At 39.1% G+C, this 26,754-nt stretch overlaps 1 protein-coding gene and 1 pseudogene across 2 annotated transcripts in view; both read right to left on the bottom strand.

Annotated features, from left to right (window-relative positions):
* Nucleotides 1-1,359: 1,359 nt before the first annotated feature.
* LOC308653834 (adrenodoxin-like) lies at nucleotides 1,360-2,041 on the bottom strand (annotated as a pseudogene). Its single transcript has one exon. The product of its transcript is annotated as an adrenodoxin-like (transcript).
* Nucleotides 2,042-3,191: 1,150 nt separating this feature from the next.
* PRKAR2A (protein kinase cAMP-dependent type II regulatory subunit alpha) overlaps nucleotides 3,192-26,754 on the bottom strand; it is a 76,071-nt gene continuing 52,508 nt past the window's right edge. Inside the window, exons 7-11 of the mRNA XM_081302553.1 lie at nucleotides 24,932-25,033; nucleotides 24,564-24,638; nucleotides 10,700-10,765; nucleotides 7,305-7,446; nucleotides 3,192-6,754 (exon numbers count right to left, since the gene is read on the bottom strand). Coding sequence (XP_081158679.1) covers nucleotides 6,621-6,754; nucleotides 7,305-7,446; nucleotides 10,700-10,765; nucleotides 24,564-24,638; nucleotides 24,932-25,033 — 519 coding nt within the window. The 3' untranslated portion in view covers nucleotides 3,192-6,620. The remainder of the gene's footprint in view (nucleotides 6,755-7,304; nucleotides 7,447-10,699; nucleotides 10,766-24,563; nucleotides 24,639-24,931; nucleotides 25,034-26,754) is intronic.

Raw genomic sequence — 26,754 nt, forward strand, 5'->3', positions numbered from 1 at the left:
CTTCTCCAGTTGCCCATGTGGTGGGCTTTTGGAAGGAATGGTAGACTGTACTGGAGGTGTCCCCTCAAAGCCCGTGCCCCAGGGTTCAGAATGAAAATGTCCAGTATGACTATGATTGGATGTTATGCTGTGATACTTAGTTTTGCTTTATCTACTGGGTCTAGATTTCAGTTCTTCTTCCTTTTTATATTTTTAATAGACAAAAAAACAACTGAACATTCCTGTCCCATCATCATGGGGTCTGGAGGATCCTGTCTATTTTAATTTTTTTCATTATAAAATTAAGTGACTAAGATCATTGAGAACATGTTTGTGTAACTTTGAAGGGACAAATTTCTAGCTTCCTGTTATACTAACACAGAAAGTAAAGTCCTCATGTAATGTTCCTTCTTTAAGACAGAGACTGTAGATATGATTGTGACATTGCTGTGGAACTTTTTGTGTGTGTGTGAACCAGGGGTGCTTAGTCATTGAGGTACATCCCCAGGCTTTTATTTACTTTTTAAATATATATATATTTTTTATTTTTTTGGTACTGGGGATTGAACTCAGGGGCATTTAACCACTAAGTCACATCCCCAACCCCCCCTTTTTTTGTAAGATATTCCTTCATTTCTGGGACTGTAGCATATGCTATGCTACCCAGGCTGCAGACGTTGAAGTGAGAAGAATGGCGCCTCTTGGGCAGTGGGATGCAGCAGCCTGCTCATGTCCTCTGGCTCAGGGGCTAATTCACAAGATTTCCATTCTAAGAATTAACCTATAAACTAACATTATTTTCGAAAGATTGCTAAGACAGTTTGTTTTGCTTGAAATAGAAAAGATGGTTTAGTCAGAACAGACATCAACTTGACAGTGTCATAATGTCTAAGTGAATACTAAACATTTCTCATTGAATAAAATTCTGAAATATTTATAAAGTTAATAGCTATCTTGCAAATTAAGCAATTCACTGAATATTCTTTCACACACATTTACATTTAATTAGTGCTAAAAGTAAGATGTTCATAATTTCTCCAGTATCAATCTGAACATAAAACTAACTTAAAATAATAAGATGCAGGTTCCAGTACAAATTTCCTAGTTAGTCATATCATCCTGGACAAGCCATTTTAGATCTCTGCCTTCACCCACATCAAGCAGGGGTAATAATAGCTTTTTTTAACCTGCCTTCTAAATAAGCAGACATAAGATTATGTGGTAACATTTTGCATAAGTCACTAATCACAAATAAAGTAAACTATATAAGATTTTCATCATTTTCTGCTATTTTCTAATATTTGACTAATATTTTTATAACCAATGCAAAAATCGCATGTTTAATACTACAAAATTCAGTAGTTATACAAGGGTGAAGTAAAATGGTAAAGCTAGTCATAAGAATAAACCCATTCAGCCATGTTCTCATTTAATTATGTTAAAAATTATAAAAATAGGTAAAATTTCACAAAAATATTTCTTCTTATGGTAGTTTAGGAATTCTTGCCCACATCAATAGATTGTCTGGCATCAGCCACGGCCTCAGGTACTCGAACAGTCATATTGTCCATAAGATTTGGTCAAACAGATTTGGCAGCGCAACCGTGATCTGTGAGCCCATAAGCCAGATGGAGCATGTCATTCTCATCAGTGATTGTTTCTAACTTCTCATTTATGCGATCTTCAAAGATGAGGTGACAAGTAGAGCTAGCCAAGGTTCCCTCACAAGCACCAAAACCATCAATATCTAGATTATTTTTAACCACAACATCTAGAAGAGAGTCACCAAGTTTTCCTTTGGTTGTTAATGTTACACCATCATTGTTTATAAAGTGGACTGTTATCTTCTGAGCTGGCGGCTTGCCCGCGCGCCGCCGCCCAGGCCCGGCCCCGGGTTCCCAGGCAGGCCGCCGGCCCCCGCATGGGGTCCAGCGAGCAGCAGTGGGCGGCGGGCCGAGCCACCCAGGGCCGCGGAGGCGATACGCAGGAGCCCGGAACTCCCCGCGGCGGCCATGGCCCACGGTCGCTAGCTGCTGGATGGACGCAGGCCTCCCCAGCGGCGCGGAGGCTGGCTTTGAACTCTCGATCCTCCTGCCTCAGTCTCCTGAGCTTCTGAGATTACAGGCATGTGCCAACCCCATCTTTACTGGTGCATTATTGAGACAGCCCTTTTATTGAGGCAGCATCTTACTAAAGTTGCTCAGGCTGACCTTTAATTTGCAATCCATCTGCCTTAGCCTCTGGAATAGCTGGAGTGACAAGCTGATAACGTACCCAGCCAAGATTAACATTTAACTTGGTGGACCTCCCTAATGTAGGTGGGTGGGTCTCATAAAATCATTTGAATGCCTAAACAGAACAAAAAAGCTGACTTTTGCTGGGTGAGATGGCGCATACCTGTAATCCCAGCAGTTTGGGATGCTGAAGCAGGAGGATTTCAAGTTCAAAGTCAGCCTCAGCAATTCAGGAGACTTTGAGCAACTTAGCAAGACCCTGTCTCTAAATAAAATACAAAAAAAAAAAAAAAAAAAAGGGCTACAGATGTGGCTAAGTAGTTGAGTGCCCCAGGGTTCCATCCCTAGTACAAAAAAAAAAAATTTATTTTTTTTCTCTCTGCCTTTGAACTGGCACATTGATTTCTGTCCTGCCCTCAGACTCAAACTGAAACATTAGCAGTTCCTGGGGCTTGAGCCTGCTGACCTTCAGACAAGAGATACATCATTGCCTGATTCTTGGGCCTCTGGATTCAGATTAGAACTAAACCATATGCTGTCCTGGGTCTCCACACTGCTGACTCATCCTGCAGATCTTGGGATTTTCCTGCCTCTACAATTATGTGAGCCAATTCCTTATAATAAATCTCTCTACAAACACCACACACACACCCTATTGATTGTTTCTCTGGAGAACTCTGAATAGTACATATACCCAGGTTTCCTCCCTAATTTTCAAGGGCTCATACACCAGTTTCAACAGTGTATCTTCCTGATGAACTCTGTGATCCATGGAGCCCCCAAAAAAGAGTACAGGGGCTGGGGATGTGGCTCAAGCGGTAGCATGCATGTGGCCTGTTTTCGATCCTCAGCACCACAATCAAACAAAGATGTTGTGTCTGCTGAAAACTAAGAAATAAATATTAAAAAATTCTAAAAAAAAAAAAAAAAAAAGAGAGAGTACAAACACATGACACAAGACTGCACAAGAAAACCAGACATGATTTGTCAGCCTTTATTAACCAAGAGTGAAATTCTGAGCACTAGAGTTTTCTTTTAAAAAACCCAACCTTGTTTATGGCAAACAATGATTAAATTCTGAATGAATTTTTAGTTATATGTTCAATATCACAGAGCAAGGATTGACTGCTTTCTAATCACTTATTCTTCAGAGATTAAAATACAAGTGTAAAACAGGCTAAAATGAGATTCACCCCAATGATTTAAAAAGTAATTCCAATTTAAAGACACTTCAAACACCATGTATAGAACTCAGGACCAATGACCTTAAAACATTTTTACCTTTGAGGTAGCACTATAATGCTGAATTAGATTTCTTTTATTACAGTGAGTTAAAAAACAATGAGGAATCTAACCTTTGTTCAAGGTGGGCTGAGTGGTTTTCTGCAAATCCCCCATGAGGTTAGTGACAGTTTCACCATTTTTTTTTTTTTTAAGTATAAAGATAGCCCTACAGTGTGTAAAAGGAAACCCATAGGAAGGAAGGCCGCTTCCCATAAAATAGACATTAAAATCACTGAGGAACGTCAGCAGTCAAGACAGGAGCAACAAGAGGTAATTGTAGTGAAAAATCAAAACAACTCATACCTTGGCAAGACTGGTTTACAAGTGCTTGTCAATAACAAAATTTCCACCATCAGCCAAATGAAAACAAAGGATAAAAGATGACATTCATGGGTCCTTTTCCTTTTTCTCTGTGCCAAATTCTTTTACTTTTTCTAAACGAGAGAAGACTGTATACTGTGACACGACATGAAATGCTGTGTGCCCAGGGTGCTGCTGGGTGCCAGTGGCATTTCTTAACTGACCACTTTACCATTGTGAGCAGGGAATATGGGCAAAAAGAGGATGAAAATAATCTCTTGTGACTGGAGAACTATTTTTTTGCCACTTTGCTGCTGAATTTACTCATTAAACTGCTCAAAAAAAATTCTACCCTGATTTCTGAGAATCTATAGAAATTATATGTAACATAATTATATATGAAGACTATGGACTAAGAGGAAAAAAGCACATGAACCCTTCCTTCAGAGAATTAAACGAAGAGAAGACAGTGAGTGAGATAAGCTGGTGGTAAAAAGGAAGGACAATACTGCCAGCTGGACCTCAAGGCTCTCAGGAACCTTCTTACCATTCAAAATCAACAGAGCAAAGCCAGAAAAGAGGATGTGAAGCTCTCTAACCCTTGGAAGCTCTAACAGGATTCTCCCCATGAGGCTCAGCTATCAGTGTAGGTCTTGCTTAGCACAATGGGGATACCTCAGTCCTGAGTCAAACTTGGTCTGCTACATTTGATTCTCCAAGCTGCAGAGATTTGGAATACTGTCCCTGGCACTGTGGTAATGGCTATGTCCTTTTTCGCTCATGTTAGCCTCTGTCTCTTCCTCAGCAACACCCTCATCCCTTGCCACAGGGGCCTTATATGCAGGGAGGGTCTGGACTGATGATCCATATGTTAGACAGTAGTTGGAGCAGAAGGAGTTAGACCTGATGAATTCTGAAACTCTGTAAAACAGCAACCATCAGTGAATCAGGGGTGTCAAAGAGGGCTTGTGAAAGGAAAGACTAGACTGGAATGTGTGAGAACCTTCAGGAGTTAACTCTGGCACAGGAACCACAGCCATCCCTATTTAAGGCTGGCACAGAGGGTGGGGAGGGAGCATTAGCTCAGTGTTCAAATAGTCTTCACAAGTTCTGGGGCTGGACTAAAGTCACTACTGAAGCCAAAGTACCTATTACTTTTGCAAGAAACAGGTGTAGTTCTTGTCTATTAAGAGCATAAGACCTACTTCCTGAATTGTTTGATAAAGCAATACTACAGAAAAGAACCTTAGGAAAATGTGGGTTCACCGCACAGGCAATCCCAGTGCTAGCTACCTGGAGTATAAATTACAGTCTTTCACAAATCTGAGAGTTGCAATGTACGTTGTCTAAGGCAATCTGAAGAGTTTTTCTGCTTTCACTTCATGAAACACAAGAAAAAAGGAGGGATTACCAAGGTTTTGGTAGGTTACTCATTCTGGAAATCTCTTGGCCACAGTGTCTATGGAAAAAGCAGAGTCTAGTTTATGTGGACAATGAAAGGTGACTGGGTGATTCCACCATTACCCACAACATGAATGATTCAAATGCCAACAAATAATCTCTTAGGGATTTACTGAGTTATACACATTTAAAAAAAGGCCTTATACATATATTGGAAATGGCCTCTTGATTTAAAAGTTTTAAATACAAGCTAAACATCTCTAAGGGGAATTTCCTAAATAGAGAAATAATCTTCTTTAATTAAAAAATTAGCTGCTGCTTCTATAAAGTTTAAAAATTGATGTTTCAATAGTCAAGCTATGCAACAACTCTGGAGTAGAACAAAAGTGCTCTATGGGTAACAAACTCTTGTCAGGATATTGTCATGAGCCAGTAGTAGTAACTGGAAACAAGAAATGGCAGGAGTTGCTCAGGAAAGTTTTTAGGTCATAAAAAGCAATGGCACCTCCAGATCCTGGCTTCTTATATCAGCACCATGCTCTAACCATTTGAGCTAACTTGGCTACCCCTGGGCTCCTTTTAAATGGATAGCAATTCACTCATGCAAACTGCACAGAGATTAAACAAAACAAAAACAAAAACCAACTATAAAATAAAAAACTAGAACCCTTAACCTAAAAAAACCTTTCCTGGCTCTCTACTACTGGTAAAAAGTGATGAATCCAAAGTTTCTGTTCTAACATGGGTCTCACTGATTTCAGTCTGTTCTAGAGTACTCACCTTATGGGCCCTAGACAGGGTCTTTCCCTAAGCATCACTGTGGGCTTGGAGACAGCTGTAATGTGTGCAGCTGTCAGAAGACAATACAATGCCACTGGACCACAGACCTCTATTACATCTGCTGCCATTTTCTACCGTAAAACTAAAGGCAGCAACTGTGAACACACTGTGGACTTTCTCAAAAGACAAACAAGGAAATTGAGGCTGTAATCTTCCTTGAGAAAGATTGAAGAAGGATGTCTACAGTTATACAACAGGTTTCTGCAGACCTTATGGGTAATTCCAAAAGCAACAGTAGCAGCAAGAAAGGAAAGGAGGATGTTTACACTTTGGACTTTGTATCAGGCACTTAAATTGTTGGAGAGACATGCCATTCTGAACCAAAGATGTGAAAACTGGGTTGAAGTAATCATTACAAGTCGTCTAATAATGGGCTTTCAGAAGCAAAGTGGAGGTGTGGGTCAAACCTCTCCCCATCCTTTAGTGCTGACTTTCAAGTTTTCTATATGCCCATAACCACAGCAATGGCAGCAGCGGTGGCAACAGCAGGAACAGTTTTGTCGTGTCTGTCTTCTGTGTATGTTCTGCGGCTGACCGAAAGTTTTTGGTGTCACACTGAGAAGGCTCTGGGATGTGGCACATCTACTGCCCAGGGTCAATCAGATCCATGCTAGAGCCAAACATCTTCACCAGCTGTTCCTCGTAGTGTGAGATGTTTCTCTTCATGATATCCATGCAGGGCCCCAGAAGCCTCTCAAATGCTTGAACATCCATAACTGCATTGTTAAAAAGAGGTGAGGGAGAGAATGAATTCTCTTCACTAATAATTTAAGTCATTTTCGTTAAGCAGAACATTAGACTTTGGGATACTGGGTATGTGGATAAAGTGATGTTTCTATATGAATGTAGCAGGATTGTCATTTAAGTTTAAAACTTGCAGAGTCCAGTGGCATCTGCCTATCCTGTTCCCCAACAGCCCTGGACATGTGCCTCTTTTGACATGTTTGGAGGGCCTGAATGCCTTTCTTACTCACAGTGCTCAGAAATATTTTCTAAGGTGCTGGGGTGTAGCTCAGTGATGAAGCATGAGCTCAGTATGTGCATGTGCAAGGCATTGGGTTTAATGCCCAGCACTCCCCCTCCCCCACAAAAAAAGCATGCTGAAAGAATACATTTGTCCATCTCTGGTTGGTCATACAAACTACAAATTGTCCAGGCCTAGATGTGAGAGAGAGCTGGCAGAATAAGTCAAGGATTGCTGATGGGAAAATAGTAATATACTGACATTAGAAAAAAAAGTATTAATGCATAAAGAATTTTTCTTACCTAAGCATTTGACATCTCCAACTGCATAAGCTGAAGCAGCTCTGGGTTTGTTGGTAACCAGTGCAAGCTCTCCAAAGTACTGTCCCTTATGGCAGCGGGCAATCTCAACCTCTTGGTTCCCACCATCCTTGTTTGTTTTAGTCTATAGACAGGTAGAGAACATCACCTGGTCTGACTCTAGGATCACAGCTGGAGAGGTCCAATTGCACACGCTCACATTCTCTTCTCAGCACACTCAACACTAAGGAAATTACCTTGCAGAAACTCTAACTGTACCATATAAACTCCATAGATTATTTTCAGTGCTCTGGCTTAATCAAGAGTTGGCATTTTGAGCCAGGCACGGTGGCATACACCTGTAATCCCAGTGGCTGGGGAGGCTGAAACAGGAGGATCACAAGTTCAAAGCCAGCCTCAGCAATGGAGAAGCACTAAGCAACTCAGTGGGACCCTGTCTCTAAATAAAATACAAAAAAGGACTGGGGATGTGGCTCAGTGGCTGAGTGCCCTTGAGTTCAATCCCTGGTACCCTGCCCTCAAAAAAAAAAAAAAAAAAAAGAGTTGGCTTTTTGGATTTGGCTGGGTATGGTGGCATACATGTGTAATCCCAGTGGTTTAGGAGGCTGAGGCAAGAGGATCATGAGTTCAAATCCAGCCTTAGTAACTCAGTGAGACCCTGTCTCTAAGGATGTAGCTTAGTGGTTAAGCCCCCCTGGGTTCAACCCTTGGTACAAAAAAAAAAAAAAAAAAAAAAAGAAAAGAAAAAAAGAAAAAAGAAAAAAAGTTGGCTTTTGGGCTGGGACTGTAGCTCAGTGGCACAGCACTTGCCTAGCACATTTGAGGCACTGGGTTTGATCCTTAGCACCACATTAAAAAATAAACAAATAAAATAAAGGCATATTGTTGGGGCTGGGGTTGTGGCTATAGCAGAGTGCTTGCCTACCATGTATGAGGCACTGGGTTCTATCCTCGGCACCACATAAAAATAAATAAAGGTATTGTATCCATCTACAACTAAAAAAGAAAAGGCATGTTATCCAACTATTTAAAAAAAAAAAAGAGTTAGCTTTTACCTGGGGGTTTTAACTTCTGGGTGTTTTTTTTTTTTTCTTATAGTTTTTGGTCTTCTGATATATTTATATACTTCTCAAATGTTCATTAGAACTTTCTGTTAAGCATATTGTGAGTGAGACCTAACAAATTTCAGGTAATAGCTAAATATCAACAGTAAGGTATACACTATTGGAAAATTATATTTTCTATGGAAGATCTCTCTCTCTCTCTCTCTCTATTTATATATAAATGTAAAATCTTATCTTAGATAAGAAGTCCAATCCTGAACTACTTTTCTTTGATTCTGTGCCTGTATTGAACTGTTCTTTTCTTTCTTTCTTTTGGAACCAGGGGTTGAACCCAGGGGTGCTTAATCACTTAGCCATATCCTCAGCCCTTCTTATATTTTATTTTGAGACAGTCTCACTAAGTTACTTGGGGCCTCTCTAAATTGCTGAAGATGGCTTTGAAACTCATGATCCTCCTGCCTCAGCCTCTGAGTCACTCAGATTATAGGCATGCACCACCTCACCCAGCTCAAGACTGCATTTTTCTTTTTTTTGAGCAGGGGCTACTAGGGATTAAGCTCAGGGGCATTTAACCACTGAGCCACACCCCAGCCCTATTCTATATTTAGAGACAGGGTCTCACTGAGTTGCTTAGTACTTCTCTTTTGCTGAGGCTGGCTCTGAACTCGAGATCCTCCTGCCTTAGTCTCCTGAGCCACTGGGATTACAGCTGTGCGCTACCGTGCCCAGCTAAGACTGAATTTTTGACAAGCCTTCCAACTCCCCTTGCCATGCTGCTGTTGGTCTCACTCACAATATGCTTAACAGGAAGTTCTAATGAACATTTGAGAAGTACACAAATATATCAGAAGTCCAAAAACTAAAAACCCCAGAAGTTTCAAACTACTGTTTGATGTGAAACTACAGATCTATTTTAAATTAGGAATCACACTATCTTATAGATGTGATTATCTTATATCTTATAATAATCATAGTTTTCTTTCTCCATACTTATTAGACTTTACTAAATGTTTTGCAACAGGTTTCATAATAGGTTGATTTAGTATTAGAGATAACTCACTACTTTAACAAATTCTATGCTTCCCAAGAAAATAAAAAAGAGGGCTGGGGCTGTAGCTCAGTAGCAGAGCACTTGCACATGTGAGGCACTGGGTTCAATCGTTAGCACCACATAAAAATAAACAAATAAAATAATAAAAGGATTCTGTCCATTTACAACTATCTAAAAGAGGAAGAAGAAGAAGGTGGCAATCTGGTAATGATAGATTGGTCAGTAAGGCTCACTCCTTCCACTTACAGGTCATTAGTTTTCTAGTTCTCCTATATATCCTGGAGATGTCCCCCTAACAGTAGGAAGTTTTCTTCATATTCACCCCCTATATGTACATTTGGGGTGGGTATTGGGGACTGAACCCAGGGGTACTTAACCACTGAGCCAGCCCTTTTTTTATATTTTATTTAGAGAAAGGGTCTCACTGAGTTGATTAGGGCCTTGCTAAGTTGCAGAGGATGGCTTTGAAATAGTGATTCTCCTGTCTTAAGCCTCTTGAGCCTCTGGGATTATAGGCATGTACCAATGCACACAGCTCCATATATACTTTTGTTTTTTAATTCACTTCATTCATTTTAAGCTGTGATGAACTTTTTTTTTTTTTTTTTTTGGAGGAGGGGTACCGGGGAATGAACTCAGGGGCACTCAACCACTGAGCCACATCACAGCCCTATTTTGTATTTTATTTTTTTTTTTTTTTAAATTTATTTATTTATTTATTTTTTGGTTTTCAGCGGACACAACATCTTTGTTTGTATGTGGTGCTGAGGATCGAACCCGGGCCGCACGCATGCGAGGCGAGTGCCCTACCACTTGAGCCACATCCCCAGCCCACCTATTTTGTATTTTAAAGTACTAAGTTGCTTAGTACCTCGCCATTGCTGAGGCTGGCTTTGAACTTGCAATCCTCCTATCTCAGCTTCCTGAGCCACTGGGATTACAGGCATGCGCCACCATGCCCAGTTCATATATATGTTTTTGGTTTTTTTTTTTTTATGTAATTTCCCCATTTTCTTTTAGGGTTTTTATCTTTTTCTTGTTTACTTGGAGGGCAATATTCCTCATAACATTTACTACATGACAAATGTAAAGGCAGTAAGTAAGAGGAAATATACCAAATCCATATCAATAGATGGGTTTAACCATGTGTCTCTGGCAGTAACAATGATGGCTTGATCACATTTCACATTATTTAAAGCAAACAGTTACTTCTGTGTATACACCAGGCATCTGGCTCTTTGTAGCATCTCACAGAAACTCACCTTGCTTCTAATCAAGATGCTCACTTCACCAGATTCTATGATGTAAAAGCTATCAGCCTTTTCACCCTGAAAGAGAGGAGGTCAGGTCAGAGCCATAGAGAGTACTGAAGAAAAACAGAAATAGACTGTTTTCTCATTGCCTGATCTCTTATCTATACTTATTTCCAACTCTACAAATAAATCACTGGCTAACAAATTTAGAACAAAATAAGAAGATGCTGGGGAGCAGGAACATTAACCCAACTATGACTGACACCTCTCAAATACTCACATTTATCTCCATGAATATGCCCAGTGCACACAGCATTGCTGCTGATCGCTCATGTTGGTCTGCTACTGAAACCTAAGACAGGGCCAGTGACTAAGAATGCTGCAAATTGGGGCTGGGGATGTGGCTCAAGCGGTAGCGTGCTCGCCTCGCATGCGTGCGGCCCGGGTTCGATCCTCAGCACCACATACCAACAAAGATGTTGTGTCCGCCGAGAACTAAAAATAAATATTAAAAATTCTCTCTCTCTCTCTCTCTCTCTCTCTCTCTCTCTCTCTCTCTCTCTCCTCTCTCACTCTCTCTTAAAAAAAAAAAAAAGAATGCTGCAAATTAATGTCAAATTAGTGTCCTGGCTACACCTGAGTAGGGGGTCCAGGGACAATCCTGATCATCAAACAAAAAGATAGCATGGATCTGAAAGGCACTGCCTTGGTGAAGAAGATACTTTGATGCCACTTCATAAGCCTCAGGCTTTTATTTTGCTTGCTTTGATTTTAAACCACCTGGTCGTTCAGACAACTCAACAAATAATTTAATAAATTACTATGTACCAGGCACTTTTCTCAGCATGTAAGATATCAGTGGATACAACAAATATCCCTACACTTGTGGAATGTACAATCTGGTAAGATAAACAAATTATAAACAACCAACATCACAGTCCTGTTGTGTTAGAAGGTGGTAAGTTTTATAGGAAAAGAGGACAGGGACTGTGTGTAGAGGAGGGGCTGGCTACTGTACACCAGTTTTATTGAGAAGGTGAGATCTGAGCAACAGCTAGAAGGAGGCGAGACTTAAGCAAGCAGACATGGAAGAAGAGGCTTTCAGGCACAATTCAGTTTTTGACCCTTTTACCAACCAAATGGGCACCACATGTAGCTGATATTGACGTTCCCGAGTTAATCTAATCCCAGGACACATTCATATCACTGTCCCATGTAAGCAAAAAACACAGCTTCTTAAAGGGTTTTCTGTGCTGCTATATTAGGTAGCCAAATCACCAGGAAGTCTAACATTATACAAAGAACTACAGGATGGGAGCTGACAAAATATGGGGAGCCACAAGGAAAATCAAGGATCCAGAGGCAGGGTCACCAAGAGGGAAGGATACGTCTAGGTTTAAGAATATTTTCATAAAGCAAGAGCTTCTAGATGTAAGAAGAGAGTTCCATCAGTGTTCAGTACTGCTGGGAAATCAAGAATAAGAAAGATTCAAATGTGTGGAAACATACTGGTAAGTAAGAGGAAGGTAGTGAGTGGTAGGAAGATATGTAAAAGTGACAGATGGTGAAGGATGGTGCCCTTCTTATGTATATCATCCATAATTTAAAGTGCTCAAATTTCAAAGCTATACCTTTATGAAATTTTACATGTATGTAAACCCGTGTAACCACTCTAGATCAAAACAGAAAATACTTCCATTCTCCAAAAGGCTTCTGAAGCTCTTAGTCAAAATCACTACCAACCGCCCATGAAGTAACATCTAATTTCTGTCCTTATAATTTAGTTATGGCTGTTCCTTAACATCATAGTCAGAATTATGTAATCTTTTTTTTTTTCTGGCTTCTTCTAATCCACATTATTAGAAAACACCTTCAAAATGCCTGGCTATAAAAGGAATTAGATAGGCTAGTAGCTGTAGGAGAAACAAAGTGAGAAGAAGAGTGTGTATGTGCTCAGGAGAGATTCAGTCATACATACAGGATAGGAGGAGGTATCGGGGACCCCATATAGAAAAGAATCTGTTAATGTTGCTGTGTATTCCCAGCAGGCACTCTGGTGAGTATTTTACATGTATTTTAACATTCCACAGCCAAAGAAGTCTGATAAAGTGAATACAATTACCACCTCATTTTTATTTATTTATTTTTTTTATGTGGTGCTGGGGATTCAAACCCAGTTCCTCACATATGCTAGGCAAGCATTCTATCACTGAGCCACAACCCCAACCCCACCAACCCTTTTTTGTGGCTTAGTTTCTTCAGAAGCTCTTAAGCCTAGGAGGTAGGGAGAATAGCCAGTGGATTTAGGTTTGAGAGGCACAGGAAAGAATGTTACCTAGAACATATGAGGAACAAACTGGCCTCAGTAGAAAATAGTGGACCTTTCTGTGGACCACAGGAAGGGCAGACTCTGATCCCTTTAACTTTATTGATTTGCTAATACTTCATTAAAAAGGATTAGGATAGCTCACAAACAATGCAAGAAAATAAAATTTAAAATAAAACGATGTATGATCACACAATTGGACAAAAATAATCTATCTTTGTGGCATCCAGGAAATGCACTGTTTTATATTTCCAGCCTTGTGAAACTGCCTTGTTAGGATAGGAGAGAGATAGGCCAGTACACACATTTCCTGCCTGCCTTGCTACAGTGTAATAGACATTCCACATGAGCTGGCTGTTTATAGACTTTGTAGGACTCTGTAGGGTAGACAGAGCAAAATAGGATGGCTCTCTAGTAGAAAAAAAAACAACAACTCATTGTAAGAATATATTGCTTTTCAAATTTTTGATTATATTAATAGGCTCTGAATACAAATCTCATAGGAAGAACATTCAATGCTACCTTTCTACATTCAGAAGTTTAAAAAATGGGGCTGAGGATGTGGCTCAAGTGGTAGAGCACTCAGCATGCATGAGGCATTGGGTTTGATTCTCAGCACCACATAAAAACAAAATAAAGATATTGTGGCCACCAAAACTAAAAAACAAATATAAAAAAAAGAAGTTAAAAAAAATCAAAGTACACTGTATTTTACTTCTTTGTGACCATGCTCCAGGTACTTCCAAAACCAGTTTCTGAATGTCTACTATATGCCAGGGACTGACCAGGTTATTACATACATTCTGAAATTCACTGGGATTTATTAAATAAATATCCTTTTACAAATTATTATATATGAGACCTATATCCTACCATAAGAATGATTAAAACCTGTCACAGGAGGCACTGGTTCAATCCTCAGCACCACATAAAAATAAATAAATAAAATAAAGATTTGTGTCTATTTTTTTTGTTTTGTTTTTTTAAAGAATGATTAAAACCTAATGTTCAGAATACAATCTTTTGATTTAAGGAAAAAAAATCTTTTTTTTTTTTTTTTTTTTTTTTGTACTGGGGATTTAACCCAGGAACTTTTTACCACTGAGCTACATCCCTAGCCCTTTTTGATTGTTGAGACACTAAGATGCTTAGGGCCCTGCTAAGTTGCTGAGGCTGGCCTAGAACTTAGGATTCTCCTGTCTTAGCCACCTGAGCCACTGATATTACAGGCATGCACCACTGTGCCTGGCAGAAAATGGAACTTTAACATTGATAACGTGAAACATGCTTTTTGTTCAATATAAATGAGATTCTATCCACATTATTCTGAGAATAAGCAAAATATTTCATCAATTAATTAAACTGTGCAAATTGTGCAACCATTATAAGGAACAGATGCTGATGAAGTTGGAAAAGACTTAACAGGACAAACTCTCAAGGGGATACCTGGCCAGGGACTTACCTGGCAGCACAAATATGGTCTGGAGAACATCCAGAGACAGGATGAATTACACATTAGGATCCCACCTTCCCTTGCAACTAGCAGTAGGTTTTGTTTTTCCTGCTGTATCCAGGCCCTAGCTGGACATTTGTGCTAAGCAAGGCACCCACTATCATTACAACTCATAAATACAAAACAATTGGGGTTCAGAAAGAAGTTATTGGCAGATTGGTACTGCAGTCACAGTAGTAAGAGCACAGATGTTCAAAGGAACTTAAGAAAAATTTCCAAATGCTGAAGATTAATGTGGTTTTTGTTTGTTTTGTTCTGTTTTTTTTTTTTTTTTTTTGTATCAGGGATTGAACATAGGAGCACTTAACTACTGAGCTATATCCCTAGCCCTTTTTATTTTTAATTTTCAGACAGAGTCTCACTAAGTTGCTTAGGGCCTCACTAAGTTGCTGAGGTTGGCTTTGAACTTTCTATCCTCCTGCCTTAGCCTCCCAAGTCACTAGGATTACAGGTGTGCACCACCATGCCCAACCTGAAGATCAACATTTATAGATAAGATTGAAAATATTACATTCCAAAACTTGAGGGATATAGCAAAATTTCTATCTTTAAAATGCCCATAAAGGAAAATAAGATGGCTGAAAAGAGCTAAGCAGTCAACTCAAGAGAATAGAAAAAAATGTAACAAAAAGAAAATACAAGGAAAGAAACAATAATTTTTTTTTAGTTCTAGGTGGACATAATATCTTTATTTCATTTTTTAATGTGGTGCTGAGGTTTGAACCCAGTGCCTCAAGTGTGCCACAATTCTACCACGGAACCACAATCCCAGTCCCAAGAAACAACAAGAAAACATCCAAGCCAAATAGGGTGGTGCACCCTTATAATCCCAGCTACTTAAGAGGCTGGAACAGAAGGATCACTTGAGTCCAGGAATTTGAGACAAGCCTAGGTAGTATAGTGAGACTCTGTCTCAACAAAACAAAACAAAACAAAACAAAAAAAAAAAAAAAAAAAAACAAACAGACCAAAAACCATAAGGTTGGTTCTTCAAAAAGACTGAAAGAGAGGAAGGCTGCATTTCCAGTTACTCCATGACTCAGAATTCAAGCAGTTAAGAGTACTGCTTCTCAGCAAAGTGGGTAAAAGAGGGAACTCATTGAAATTCAATACTGGATTGTCAGAGACCCTTAGAGACTCAGAAATTTGGGTACCTTGAACAAAGGACAAGAAAGAATATACTGTAGCTAAGTTGGTGGTGGTAGTGGCAGCAGCACTAGTTCACTAGAGTGGAGGGATAACAGAGAAACATAAATTTGGCAAGGAAAAAAACCAGTAGAAGAGAAAAGTTGTCTTAGATGAACCAGAGGCTGCACACTAAGCAGGTATTTGAAAGTTCTGTTTCTCAACTGGTGAGGCAGGAACCATCTTGAGGAGCCATGCTGCAGTTTGTTGTTGCTTGAGCCCGGGAGATCATAGCAAATATTTCCATATTGTCCTGGCAACTGCCAACAGGGTGGCCAAGGATGTACCTAGCAGAACATGTTTTAAAAAGGCACCAACATGGGCTGGGGTTGTGGCTCAGTGGTAGAGCACTCGCCTAGCATGTGCGAGGCCCTGGGTTCCATCCTCAGCACCTCATAAAAATAAATAAACAAAATAAAGGTATGGCACAGGAAAAAAAAAAAAAAGGTACAGACATGATGAACCCAGGAGGAATCAAGTCAGAGATATAGAGTGGCATACAGCTCACCTTCCCTTTGAGACTGGTGATTTGTTCACATGACAGCTGAAGAGAGGTGGAAAACTGAACAGGTGGGTGTGACTACACTCAAGGATTCCCATTCAGGGACTGAGTCTAGGAAAGCCTCATTTGTGGGCAGAGGAATGTGCAAGACCTATAGAGAGTTAGCTCCCCCATACTACTGAAATCCAGAGGTCCAGTAGAGATTGGCATTTAACCTGCCCTAGGGATGAGTTAATCTAATATCTTCAAGACAGATACCAAGGAAGGCCTGATTAGAGCTAAACGCCAGGAGCCAGAACCTCCCATTTAGACTTAGTAGCAGCCCCACCCTGGAAGTACATCAATCTAGTCTGTCAAGGCAAAACTCAATTGACACTACTTCCCTTTCTATCCTTCCCTATAGTGGTGAAAAGGGAAGCTGAGAGATACTTCAACCAGCTACAGTTCCAGGCCAGGTCACTTGACAGCTCAATGAGCAATACAGAAAAGAGGAAGGTTCAACAACTTTCTACCCTTGCTCTAAAGGGTACACAGCCCAAGAAGAAATGGAGGGGCTGGGGATGTGGCTCAAGCAGTAGCGCGCTCGCCTGGCATGGTGCGGCCCGGGTTCGATCCTCAGCATCACATACAAAGATGTTGTGTCCCCCGAAAACTAGAAAATAAATATTAAAATTCTCTTTACAAAAAAAAAAAGAAGAAGAAATGGAAAGCCGATGTCTGGCATAGGGAGTAAACATCCATCTTTTTTTTTTTTTAAATGTTTGTTTAGTTGTCAATGGACTTTATTTTATTTATATGTGGTGCTGAGAATCAAACCCAGTGCCTCACACATGCTAGGCAATCGTTCTATCACTGAGCCACAACCCCAGCCCTGAACATCCATCTTTATCAATAGTTTTGCTCACCCCAACAGAGATAATTCTTTTTCTTCTTCTTCTTTTTGGTACCAGGGATTGAATCCAGGGCGCTTAACCACTGAGCCACATCCCCAGTCCTGTTTTACATTTTATTTGAGATAGGGTCTTGCTGAGTTGCTTAGGGCCTTGCTAAGTTGCTGAGGCTGGGTTTGACTTGAGATCCTCCTACCTCAGTCTCAGGAGTTGTTGGGATTACAGGCATGTGACACAGTGCCAGCCAAGATAATTCTTTAAGAATATTTTTAGGAATTGGGGCTGTAGCTCAGAGGCAGAGCACCTGCCAGGTATGTGTAAGGCACTGGGTTTGATCCTTAGCACCACATAAAATAAACAAATAAAATAAAGACATGCTGTCTCATCTACAACTACCAAAATATATATATATATATATTTTTAAATTAAAAAAATAATTTCTTTTTTAGTTGTAAATGGGCACAATACCTTTATTTTGTTTATTTATTTTTTTATGTGATGCTGAGGATTGAACCCAGTGCCTCACACATGCTAGGCGAGTGCTCTACCACTGAGCCACAACCTGAGCCCCATTTTAAATTTTTTATTAAGAATTTTTTTCCCTCCCTCCGCCAGAGTTCTTGCTGTAATGATTGGTTTGTAGATATACATACTTTTAAAAAAATTTTTATCATTTTTTAAAATGTTTGTTATTTTTCTTTGTTTTGTCTTTTGAGGGTTAGGGTTTGTTTGTTTGTTTTTCTTTCTTTTCCTTCTAAGAGACAATTTCTCTTGTTCTATTTCTCTTTGTTTTATTTTTTTTCTCCTCTTCTTTTATAGCCAGCATTTGCTATATCTCTTCTGATTTCTCTCTGCTCACAATTTGACTATTCTAAACTTTCTTTTACCCATTTTTTAAATTCTTAATTGTTAGGCATAACTTGACACAGGCAATGCCATTTTGAAATATACCCTCCAGGACTAGGGTTGTAGCTCAGCGGTAGAGCACTCACCTAGCATGTGTGAGGCCCTGGGTTCGATCCTCAGCACCACATAAAAATGAATAAGTAAAATAAAGGTATTGTGTCCAACTACAACTAACAAATAAATAAAATATTTATATATACCCTCCATCAAAGAACAACAGTCACCTCATGGTCCCTCTGACCTAGCCTCCCCTTAAACCCAGACAATACTCCATCATTATTCAAAGAAACCACAAGCAATACTCCATCATCATGCAAAGAAAGAAAATTGTTATCTGGGACTGAAATCCTCAAAAACACCTAGAAGGTGACATCACAAGAACCCTGCCCTGACAACCCCCTAGCAATAGGCTAACCACCTCATAGCAAAAATTACCCTCTCCATCACTCCCTTATATTTACCATGGCTTGTAAATGGATGGGTTTAGGTTTATTCTGAATAAACCTGTCTTATTGTTGAACCACCTCACTTCTCTCTTTATTTCCTCATTCAGTTCTTTCCTTACATTAATGAAGTGTACTTGACATTTTTTAGAACTATTGGTCTATATATTTCCTGCCCCCACCATTCATGTTGTTGTGGTCATTAGTACTATGGATGGCACAGCTGACATTTGATAATTACTTTAATGACAAATGTAGTTCAGCCATATTGCTGTTGGCAACTGCTGAACTGCCACTCCTCTTTCTGTAGTAATTAATATTGTAGATGTCATAGTAGGCACCTGGTATTTATTTTAATTATGTATGTCATTTGGTGTTATTGCTGTTGTTGTTTGCTTCCCTCTTTTCTGTGAAGTGCTAGGAAATCTACTGGGACACTATGAGCTCACAGGATAGAGACCCTGCTACTGAGCTACAGTCAAAACAAGCCAAGACAGTGTGCCTTGATTCACAAACAAACTAACCGAGCTCAAACTTCAAGTCCCTGGGATTACAGGTAAATGGTTTAAACCCTCCAATTAAAAGACATAGGTGAGAGAATGGATTAAAAAGCAAAACCCAACTATCCTCTGTTTGCAAGATACTCACCTTATAGGCAAACACAGCCACAGACTAAAAGTAAAAGTATGAAGATTTATATACCATGAAAATGGAACCCCCAAAGAAGCAGGAGTACCTACTCTCATATCTGAAACAGGCTTTGAAACAAAATTAATCTGAAAACAAAGAAGGTCACTTCATATTGGTAAAGGGAACAATCCAATGAGAAGATAAAATAAGAGTAAATATTTATATCCCAAATGTCAGTGCACCTAAAATTACTTGACATAAAGACTCAAAGAGACTCCGGTATAATACTGGGTGATTTCAACATACCTCTCCCACTAACAGACGGATTATCTAGACACAAACTAATTAGACTATCAGTAGAAACTATTTAGACTTTAAAAATCTTATAAATCAAATGGGCTTAAGAGATATCTATAGCCAGTCATGGTGATAATGCCTGGAATCCCAGCGATTCAGAAAGCTGAGGAAGGAGGATCACAAGTTCAAAGCCAGCCTCAGCAACTTAGCAAGCTTAAAGCAACTCAGCAGACCCTATCTCAAAAAAAAAAAAAAAAAAAAGGAAAGAAAAAAGTCATCTATCTACAGAATATTTCATCCAACAAAAGCTGAATTCACTTTCTTCTCAGCTTTCATGGAACCTTCTCTGTTTAAAACAGACCATATTCTAGGACCCAAAGCAAGTCTCAGCAAATACAAGTTAATTCCTTGTATCTCTTCTGATCATAATGGAATAAGATTAGAAATCAGAACCAAAAAATAAAAAAACAAAAGACTATAGAAACTATATAAACACATGGAGACTGAACAATACACTGTTAAATGATGAATGGATAACAGAAGAAATCAGAGGAGAAAATTGTAAGTTCTTAGAATCAAATGAGAATACCAATACAACACACCAGTACCTCTGGGATGTTATGAAGATAAGTTCTAAGAGGAAGGATTATAATAGCTATAAGAGCCTATGTAAGAAAATCAGAAAGAACCCAAATGTACAACTTAATGATGCATCTCAAGAGCCCTAGAAAAACAAGAACAAACCAATTCCAAAACCAGTAGAATCAGAGCTGAGAACAACGAAATAGAGAACAATGAAATAGAGAATAAAAAAAAAATACAAAGAATCAAATAAACAAAGAGTTGGTTCTTTGAAAAGATAAATTAGGTAAACCCTTAGCCAAACTAACCAAAAAAAAAAAAAAAAAAAGAGAGAGAGAAAACCAAATTAATAAAATTAGAAATAAAAAAGGAGAAACACAGAATCAGACATCACAGAAATTCAGAGATCAGCTGGGCATGGTAGTGCATAACTGCAATCCCAGCAACTTTGGAGGCTGAGATAGGATCCCAAGTTCACAGCCAGCCTTAGCAACTTAACAAGGCCCTAAGCATGACCAGGTTGATTTCATCCCAGGGATGCAAGAATGGTTTAACATATACAAATCAATAAATGTAATTCATCATATAATGACAGAATTAAGGAGAAATATATAGTCATTTTAATCAGTGCAGAAAAAGCCTTTGACAAATTCAGCACCCACTCATGATAAAAACACTGAAGAGACAGAAGGGACTTAAATACATCAGTAAGGTGATATGTGACAAACCCAAAGCTAACATCATAGTTAATGATTAATAGGGAAAAACTGAAAACATTTCCTTTAAAATCTGGAACAAGACAAAAATGTCTGCTCTCATGACTTCTATTCAATATAGCACTAGGAATTCTAGCCAGAAGAATTAGACAAGAGAAGTAAATAAAAGGGATAAAAATATTTAAGGAGGAAGTCAAATTATTACATTTTGCAAATTATATCATCTCAAACTTAGGAAATCCAAAAAGTTCTACCAGACGACTACTGGAGCTAATAAACAAATTTAAAGTAATAGGTTTCAAAATCAACTTGAAAATCAATAACTTCCTGTACACCAATAATGAACCTGCTGAGAAAGAAATCAGGAAAACAATCCATTTTACAATAGCTTTAAAAAAGAAAATACCTAGGAATAAATCTAACCAAGGAAATGAAAGACTTCTACAATGAAAACTATAAAACACTGAGTAAAGAAATTGATGAACATACAAGAACATGCAAAGACCTCCGTGTTCATGAATAGGCAGAATTAATATTTTTAAAATGGCCTTACTGAGGCTGGAATTATGGCTCAGCAGTTGAGCACTGTCTCCCATGTGCAAGGCCCTGGGTTCGATCCTCAGCACCACGAAAGAAAGGAAAGGAAGGAGAGGAAGGAAAGGAAGGAAAGGAAAGAAAGGAAGGAAAGGAAGGAAAGGAAGGAAGGAAGGAAGGAAAAGGGTGCTATGAAAAGTGAGCCCAAACAAAGACGAATGGGGGGAGAGAAACGGAGAGAGAAGGGAAAGCATATGGAAATGGTAGGAGACCTTCAAGGATACATAAAATTATAAGAGGTTATGAGGGGCAAGGGGGAGGGAAAAAAAAAAAAAAAAGGGAGAGAATTGAACAACAGCAGGGGAGGTAGAGAGGGAAGATGGGAGGGGAGGGGAGGGGAGGGGGGATAGTAGGGGATAGGAAAGGTAGCAGAATACAACAGTCACTAATATGGCATTATGTAAAAATGCGAATATGTAACAGATGTGATTCTGCAATCTGTATTTGGGGTGAAAATGGGAGTTCAAAGCACAATTTGAGTCTAATGTATGAAAGATGATATATCATGAACTATGTAATGCGATAAATAATCAATAAAAAAAAAAAAAAAAAAGAAAAGTGAGCCCAACGTTTAAAAAAAAAATGGCCTTACTACCAAAACAATACACAACTTCAATATAATTCCCTTCAAAATACCAATGATATTCTTCACAGAACTAGAAAAAACTGTTCTTAAATCATTCTAGGCCAAAAACAAGCAATGCTGGAGGCTTCATTTAAGTCTCTTCAAATTATATTACAGAGCTACACTAACAAAAACTGCATGTGCTAGAATAAGACACATAGACCGAGACAACAGAGGACACAGAGAAAATCACCCAAATATAGTCATCCGATCCTTGACAAAAGAATCAGAAACATATGTTAGAGAAAAGACAGCCTTTTTAACAAATGGTGATGGGAAAACTGGTTATCCACACGTAGAAAAGAGCCTGCACAAAATTCAACTCAAAATGGAGGCTGAGGCAGGAAGATCATAGTTCAAGGCCAGCCTCAGCAACTTAGTAAGGCCCTAAGCAACTTAGTGAGACCTTGTCTCAAAAATAAAAAGGGGCTGAAAAAGAGCTGAGATGTACCTCAGTGGTAAAGCACCCCTGAGTTCAATCACTAGTACCACAAAAATAAGGGGGGGGGAGGGGGTTGAGAGAGAGAGAGAGAGAGAGAGAGAGAGAGAGAGAAGACTATTAATACACAGATACAGAGCAGCTGGTATTTTCAGAAGTTGCTGGGTTGGGAGACATGCCTATCCTTGACAAGGAGGAAGGTCAATTCAGATTGGTTGGTCCATGCCTCCTCAGTCCTGTAGGTAGAGCTGACCTCCCCATAACTGCAAGGACTAGTCAGATTTATCATAAAAAAGGAGAAGGAAGCACCCACTGGAAGGGATAAAGGACTAAAAAAAGTATTTAAGTGTCATCTCTAAATGTCTTTGTTTTCTAGGTACTCTTATTGTTGTTTTAATTCTTTTAATTAGAAATTGGTTTAATTCTATATACATTTATTAAGATAAACTTGTAGTACTAGATATGAAAAGCATATATAGGAGAGTGTGAACATAAAAATGGAATCGATTCATATGATTTCATGGAGGAATGCCATTTGAGCCAGGTTTAAAGAGTAGGTACAATTTCAGAGTCTGGGAAAGATCTTTCAGGGCAAGAGAATGATATAGGCAAAGACCAGTGGTATCGGTGGTCTGAACTGGATTTCAGTGTAGATATCCTAGTGTTAAGAATAGAGAGCTTAGTAGCAGAAATGGGAGAAGCTGGCTGGTCACATTTACCACTGCTGCTGGTTTTTTTTTGTACTTAGCATTTAACTCAGGGTCACTTTACCACTGAACCACTACGCTATATTCTCAATCCTTGTTATTTTGAAACAACTTGCTAAGTTGCTTAAGGTCTCACTAAGTTGCTGAGGTTGACCTCGAACTTGCAATCCTCCTGTCTCAGCCTCCTCAGTCACTGGGATTACAGGTATGTGCCACCATACCTTATTCCACTTTTGCTTCTGAAACTGAAATACTTGAAGTAGTTTTCAAAGGACCTCCACACTTCATCCTGAAGGTCCCAGGCCTGTGTCCTTCACATTAGGTTTTCAGAAGGTATGTCAGGAGATGTGAGAAGCCACAGTACTTTCGAGGGTATCTGCATTCTTTTTTTTTTTGAAGCAGGGATTGAACTCAGGGGCACTCAACCACTGAGCCACATCCCCAGCCCTATATTTTATTTAGAGACAGGGTCTCGCTGAGTTGCTTAATGCCTTGCTTTTGCTGAGGCTGGCTTTGAAATCCAATTCTCTTGTTTCAACCTCTGAAGCTGCTTAGATTATAGGCTAGTACTAGATTGTAGTACTAGATATGAAAAGCATTTTCAGAACCACAGAGAAGCCAATCCTATTTAAGAGAAGCTAATCCTATTTACATATAATTGAAAATGCAAACACAGTAGGCAAAGATAATTATTACAAAATACTTTTTAATTACAATGGTTCAGTCCACTGTGTGGTGAATTTTACAATATACAAGAAATAACACAAGGGAGGAAAAAAGGCATAAAGGAAAGATTAAAGACATCTTACAGATCTGGTTAACCACTGAAGACCAAGGACTCTGGTTTGTGTTTCATTAGCCAAGAGTATGCCTTGTATCAAATGTAGAGAAGGCAGAGGGAACAATCCTCCAATCTTTTCTAGGTTTGAATAGCAATGAATGAAGCTTACTCAGGGTCATAATAAAAAAGACATTCACGAGCTGGGGTTGTGGCTCAGTGGCAGAGCATACTCGCCTCGCATGTGTGAGGCACTGGATTGGATCCTTAGCATCATATAAAAAAATAAATACACAAAATAAAGTAAAAAAAAAAGGCATTCAAAAGAATAAACCCCAGAAGACCAGCAAATTTGAATGGAGCTAGATGCAGTGGTATATGCCTTTAATCCCACCTACTCCAGAGGGTGAGGCAGGAGGATTGTGAATTCATGGCCAGCCTCAGTAACTTAGTGAGATCCTGTCTCAAAAAATAAAAAATAAAAAGGGCTGGGAATGTAGCTCAGTGGCAGAACACCCCTGGGCTCAATCCCTAGGTACAGCAAAACAAAAATAAAAGTGAATAGAAGCAAGAGATCTGCATTTGGTGAGATAGACATAAATGAGCTTCAGAGGACTCTGCAAAAGGCACGACCAAGTACCTTGCAACATGAGCTCTCAACAGTGGAGGACATGGAAATCTTACACTAGTCCTTCCGATGATGACTTCCTGGAAAGGAGCTGTGCAAGGCTGCAACTCACCTGAGTGATTATGCGCTCTCCATCCTTATAGATCTTTTCTCCTATCACATCCACAATCTTCATTCGTTCTGACACCTGAAACAATGGACACACTCACAAATTATAAGGAAAAGACCTTAACTGAAAGTCATAATACCTATACAAGGGTTGGGGTTGTGGCTCAGTGGTAGAGCACTTGCCTAGCATGTGTGAGGCTCTGAGTTCAATCCCCAGCACCACATAAAAATAAATAAACAAAATCATGCATTGTGTCCATCTACAACTAATTTAAAAAAAATAATACCTATACAACATAGAACTGGGTTAGGATAGTATGATTTGAAAAACCTAATAACAATAGTTTTAACAGCTTTTCATTCAGACTTTACCTCTAGTGATTTAAGGAGCGGCACAGACTCAATAAATGATTCAAACATCTTCCTTTTTTTTGCATTGTTTTTCACTATGATTCTTCTAAAAGTCACCCGATCCTACAAAAAAGAACATAAAAATTCTAGTATATGCTTGTTTCAGACCACAGGTTGTTACTTATGGTTTAGTTAACTAGACCACAGAAAATATTAGAGGACTATAGAAGTTTATGTCAACTGAGTGTTAAATGACACGTCAATCTTAGAGTCATCACTGGAAGAAAAAGACCTGTAACCTAAGTCCCTAAGTGCTGCTTACTGTCTAGTGCACAATGGGTGCCAACCATGGGTTCATTCATAGAACATAAAACAAAAAACTTCCATCAAACATTTGTGAGTTCACAGTCATAATTCAATGTCAAAAGTCATCCTTCCTGTGGAGAAAAGGGTACACTTGTACATTGCTGGTGGGACTGCAAATTTGGAAAGCAGTTTGGAGATTCCTGGGTAAGCTGGGAATGGAACCACCATTTGACCCTGCTATTGCCCTTCTCGGACTATTCCCTGAATACCTTAAAAGAGCATGCTACAGGGATACTGCCACATCGATGTTCATAGCAGCACAATTCACAATAGCTAGACTGTGGAACCAACCCAGATGCCCTTCAATAGATGAATGGATAAAAAAAAATGTGGCATCTATACACAATGGAGTACTATGCAGCAATAAAAAATGACAAAATCATAGAATTTGCAGGGAAATGGATGGCACTAGAGCAGATTATGCTTAGTGAAGCTAGCCAATCCCTAAAAAACAAATACCAAATGTCTTCTTTGATATAATGAGAGCAACTATGAACAGAGCAGGGAGGAAGAGTAGGAAGAAAAGATTAACATTAAACAGAGACATGAGATGGGAGGGAAAGGGAGAGAAAAGGGAAATTGCATGGAAATGAAGGGAGACCCTCATTGCTATACAAAATTACATATAAGAGGTTGTGAGGGGAATGGGAAAATAAACAAGGAGAGAAATGAATTACAGTAGATGGGGTAGAGAGAGAAGTTGGGGGGGAGGAAAGGTAGCAGAATACAACAATTACTAATAGGGCATTATGTAAAATTGTGGATGTGTAACCGACGTGATTCTGCAATCTGCATTTGGGGTAAAATTGGGGGTTCATAACCCACTTCAATCTAATGTATGAAATATGATATGTCAAGAGCTTTGTAATGTTGTGAACAACCAATAAAAAAATAAAAATAAAAATAAATTCAAGCCAAAAAAAAAAGAAAGCTAAAATGGAAGATGTCAAAATCTAGATTTAAACTGTATCCCAGGGTTGGGCAATGAAGCTGAAAAGAAAAAGATTAAATTTCCTAAGATTTCTATTTATTAACTATATGGCTTCTATGTGCCAGACAATTTTAGGCCTGGGATTGTAGTAATGAACAAAATACAACAAAAATCTTTTTTTTTTTTTTTTTTTTTTTTTTTTTTAAAGAGAGAGTGAGATAGGAGAGAGAGAGAGAGAATTTTTAATATTTATTTTTTAGTTCTCGGCGGACACAACATCTTTGTTGGTATGTGGTGCTGAGGATCGAACCCGGGCCGCACGCATGCCAGGCGAGCGCGCTACCGCTTGAGCCACATCCCCAGCCCCCAACAAAAATCTTATCCCCTGAAGTTGACCTAGGCAAGGTGGTAGGATGTATTTGGGGAGTTAGACATTAAATAATAAAAAGAAGTAAAACATAAATGCCAGGTGTGATTGAGGAGTCTAGAATGATTTATTGATGACTCTTTCTCTTTCTTTGTACTAGGGATTCAATGAGAGACACTC

The sequence above is a fragment of the Spermophilus citellus genome, assembly GCF_964194105.1.
Source record: "Spermophilus citellus genome assembly, chromosome: 7".
Taxonomy (NCBI): Eukaryota; Metazoa; Chordata; class Mammalia; order Rodentia; family Sciuridae; genus Spermophilus; species Spermophilus citellus.